Source organism: Phascolarctos cinereus, unplaced genomic scaffold (assembly GCF_003287225.1).
Source record: "Phascolarctos cinereus isolate Bilbo 61053 unplaced genomic scaffold, phaCin_HiC Scaffold_2;HRSCAF=192, whole genome shotgun sequence".
NCBI lineage: Eukaryota > Metazoa > Chordata > Mammalia > Diprotodontia > Phascolarctidae > Phascolarctos > Phascolarctos cinereus.
In genome coordinates this window covers 45,050,158-45,053,890 of record NW_027555625.1, presented here as the reverse complement: position 1 = coordinate 45,053,890, position 3,733 = coordinate 45,050,158, and the positions used below count along the sequence as shown (strand labels likewise).

The 3,733-nt window shown below is 48.1% G+C and overlaps 1 protein-coding gene across 1 annotated transcript; it reads right to left on the bottom strand.

The window, feature by feature from the left end:
* Nucleotides 1–2,052: 2,052 nt before the first annotated feature.
* LOC110192488 (carbohydrate sulfotransferase 4-like) lies at nucleotides 2,053–3,184 on the bottom strand. Its single transcript, XM_020963670.2, has one exon. The coding sequence runs from the start codon at nucleotides 3,163–3,165 to the stop codon at nucleotides 2,053–2,055; it is 1,113 nt and encodes a 370-aa protein (XP_020819329.1). The 5' UTR covers nucleotides 3,166–3,184.
* Between the last annotated feature and the right edge of the window lie 549 nt (nucleotides 3,185–3,733).

Sequence of the window (3,733 nt, the reverse complement as noted above, 5' to 3'; positions counted from 1 at the left end):
AGAAAAGGTCAGCTCTTTCCTCCAGCTTCCACTCCCAATGCCTGTCTATCCATAGACACTATAATACAATCTGATATTTTGTTACCAGATGTTCCTAGAAAATGAAAATTTCCCTGAGACGCAAAGAAGCCAGAGAAGAAATGAAAATAGATATTGATGTCAGGTTAGGCAGAGAGCCCAACCTCTGTTTACGTGTCCAATCAATCAGTTTCAGTCATAGGTTTTAGGAGTGACCTTGCATAGGAGTCCCATTCAGATGGGCTGAGCAAAGTTGACCATGCCCCAGTGGTTCTCTGTAAATCATCGTGCCAGCTGAGAACCAGAGTGATTGGAGAAATGGTAGCAAGCCTGGCATGGCAGTAAAGTGTCTGAGGAAGAAGCGAGGTGGGGGAGGGGAGAGGAAACAAGAGGCTCAGGCTTCAGCCTTGGCCTAGTTCTCCTCCACACCCCAATCCTTTGGCTGCAGGAGGGCCTCTGTAAGCAACTAGAAGGACCAGGAGCATGTTGGCCATCCACTGGGGCCCAGCCTGATCCCTGGATCAGCCAAGGACAGAAAGGACAGAGATTTATGGCTCCACCAGGAGCTATCAAAGGAACTACACCGTGCCCAAGGGGAACTTCTTGAACCCCCCATAGATGTGGGGAAAGGACTCCCAGCAACCAGAAGCCTTGCCGCCCCCTGGCTACATATGCTTTCTAAGCTTGGGCCCACTTTCCCCTGCCCTCTAAATGTACTGGGGGCACAGTGAGTCACAGACCTGGCCAACTGTTGCTATTGTTCCCCCTTTGTAAATATCTCCCCCACCCCAAAATCGGCTAGGGTGCTAGGGGGCACCATGGTGCATAGAGCACCCCAAGCCTGGAGTCAGGAAGACTCATCTTCCTAGTTCAAATGCAGCCTCAGACACCTCCTAGCTGTGTGACCCTGTTGGCCTCAGTTTCCTCACCTGTAAAATTAGCTGGAAAAGGAAATGGCAGGCTACTTCAGGATCTTTGCCAACAAAACCCTAAATGGGGTCATATAGAGTTGGACAAGACTGAAACAACTTAACAACAATAACAAAAAGCTACTTAAAGGGGCAGCTAGGTGGCACAGTGGATAGAGTACCAGCCCTGAAGACAGGAGGACCTGAGTTCATATCCAGCCTCAGACCAAATACTTGACACTTACTAGCTGTGTGACCCTGGGTAAGTCACTTAACCCCAAATGCTTAAAAAAATAAAATAAAATCATTTCTAAAAAAGAAAAGCTACTTAAAGCTGGCTGACTAAAAGGATTTTTATCTTATAATCTTGAGGCAAAGTGGGTGGAAAAAACATACTACTGGGGCCTTGGGTTGGGGCACTAGGGAATCACCCAAATTTTTCAGGAGTGCTCCCTAGAACCCTGAGCAGGGAATATATCCCTTTTTTTGTTTTTTGGTGAGGCAATTGGGGTTAAGTGACTTGCCCAGGGCCATACCATAAATAAGTAGTAAGTGTCAAGTATCTGAGCCTGGATTTGAACTCAGGTCCTCCTGACTCCAAGGTGGAAGCTCTATCCAGTGTGCCACCTAGCTATCCCTAGGGAATATACTATGGCTGTGGATCCTAAAACTCATCTGTGAGAATAAATTGGGATAAAGATAATTAGAGCTCATATGAGCTACATGCATGCACACACACACACACACACACACACACACACACACTATATACATATACATGTGTGTGTATATATATACACAAAGTAGATACAAGGCACCCTTGGAGGGGAAGGTACTAACTGCTTGAGGGATCTAGAAGGACTTCCTTCAGAAAGTGAGGCTTGAGCTGTTTTTAGGAAGTCCAGGGATGCTCAGAGGCAGACGTAAAGAGGGACACATTCCATGCAAGGGGGAAGCCAGTGCCAAGGCATAGAGTCAGGAAGCAGAGTGTCCTTTGGTCACATGCAGTCACATACAACAGCATGTTCACATGTATACCCATAGAGAAACACAGTTAGACCCAACAGCATTCAGCTGACCATAGCAATTGAACAAAACAGTCACTCAATTCATTGGTTGCCCAGCTTTAGGGGATCTCAGGAGGAGATAGAAGACTCATTGATAAATTTCTCTGGTCTTTCTCAGACAATACAGGAAGGTAACCCAACAGGTTCATGGTATCTTTACAAATTTTCTGTAACTGGACTACCTCGTTATGTGGTAAGGCCCAACGCCAGGCCTGAGAGACATTTTGGGCATTCCTGGAGTTTGTGTCAAAGGGATGGCTTCCCAAGCCCTTGCCCTGTGTGATGTTAAGCACCCAGACTTGGAGGCGAGGCAGGAAGGGTAACCCTGCAAATTCATATAGTTTGGAAGTTTGGGTCAGTGGGTCCCGCACCAAGTCCTCATAGCGTATTAGCAGGTAGCGTTCTCGTAGGGAGTCTGGTAACAACTGTGCCGCCTTATAGATCTCCTGTTGGCTTTGGCAGATGTCTTGCATTGTGTGATAGAGCCTGTCCTCACTCTTCATTTTATTTGATTGGTCCACTTCTAGGTTTTGCCGAGAGCGGAACACAGCCCTGGGGTCTCGCACAAGGTGAATGATGTGCAGGTTGAGGGAGGGGTCGGTCAGCAGTGGCTGGAGGGTCATCAGGTTGAAGAAGCGCACCTCCTTGAGCACCACATGACTGTAGGACTTACAGGCTTCTTCTACCATGTTGAAGGGCTGCTTGCCACACAGGATCCTACAGTCAGCTGAGGGGATGATGGCCTCCCTATTAAAGAGATGGCATGCAGGTGGGGAACACAGCGCCCTACTAGTTTCCCACCTGAAGATGCTGGACTGTCTCCTTGGACGCTGGGCCATGTAAGCATTAAAGACAGTCATGTCACAGAGGAAGACTGAACGAATCAGGTCTCGCACGGCCATCTGCAACTGCTCAGCACTGCCTTGGGAGAGGGTCATCCACACATGCCAGGCTGGCTCCATCAGGTAAAAGACATCTGGGTGCTGGCTGAAGAGCTGGCCCACAAAGGAGGAGCCAGAGCGCCACGAGGACAAGATCAACACATGTGTAGGGCTTGACTTCTCTGCTACGTCAGGACGGTGACTGGGGCTGGACAACTGCTGGAAGAAGAGGAAAGCTAGAGATGGGAGCACCAGGAAGACTAACAGCCTTGTTCTGCTTACCCAGAACATTGTGCAGGAAGCAAGTAGGCAGCCTGTTGGGGACAGGAAAAATGAACTGTATGAGACTGCTGGGTATCCAAGTGCTGGTACATCTGCCTTCTAGCCAACCAACCCCAACCTACCTGTTACCAACTCCTACTCTGCCATGGCTCAGCCCAACAATGCCTGAACACATTTCTCCCTCACCACCCTTTCCCCATCACCTCCTATCTCCTACAAGATGTCAAGGAGTCCTGGGACTTAGTTCCTTTGACCTCATCACTTAAACTCATGCAGAGAAGTGAACCCTGACCCCATTTTCCATTCAAATTCTTGATCACTGCTATAACAGTCAGTCAGTCAACTAGCATTTTTCAAGCAGCTGCTATGTGCCAGGCACTATGTGAAGTGCTAGAGATACAAAGAAAGGCAAAAAAGAAAAAAATCCCTGCTCAAGGAGCCCAGAGTCTCATAGGGAAGATAACATGCTCATAAATATGTACAAACAAGATAGTACAGGATAAATTGGGGATAGGGAGAGGATTCTGGGAAGATGGTGGAATAGGGCAGAAAAGTTCCAGGCTCACCAAATTTCCTC

What these genes read in the sequence shown, in the direction of transcription:
- LOC110192488 (XM_020963670.2), bottom strand. Translation starts at nt 3,165, where the DNA reads ATGTTCTGGGTAAGCAGAACAAGGCTGTTAGTCTTCCTGGTGCTCCCA.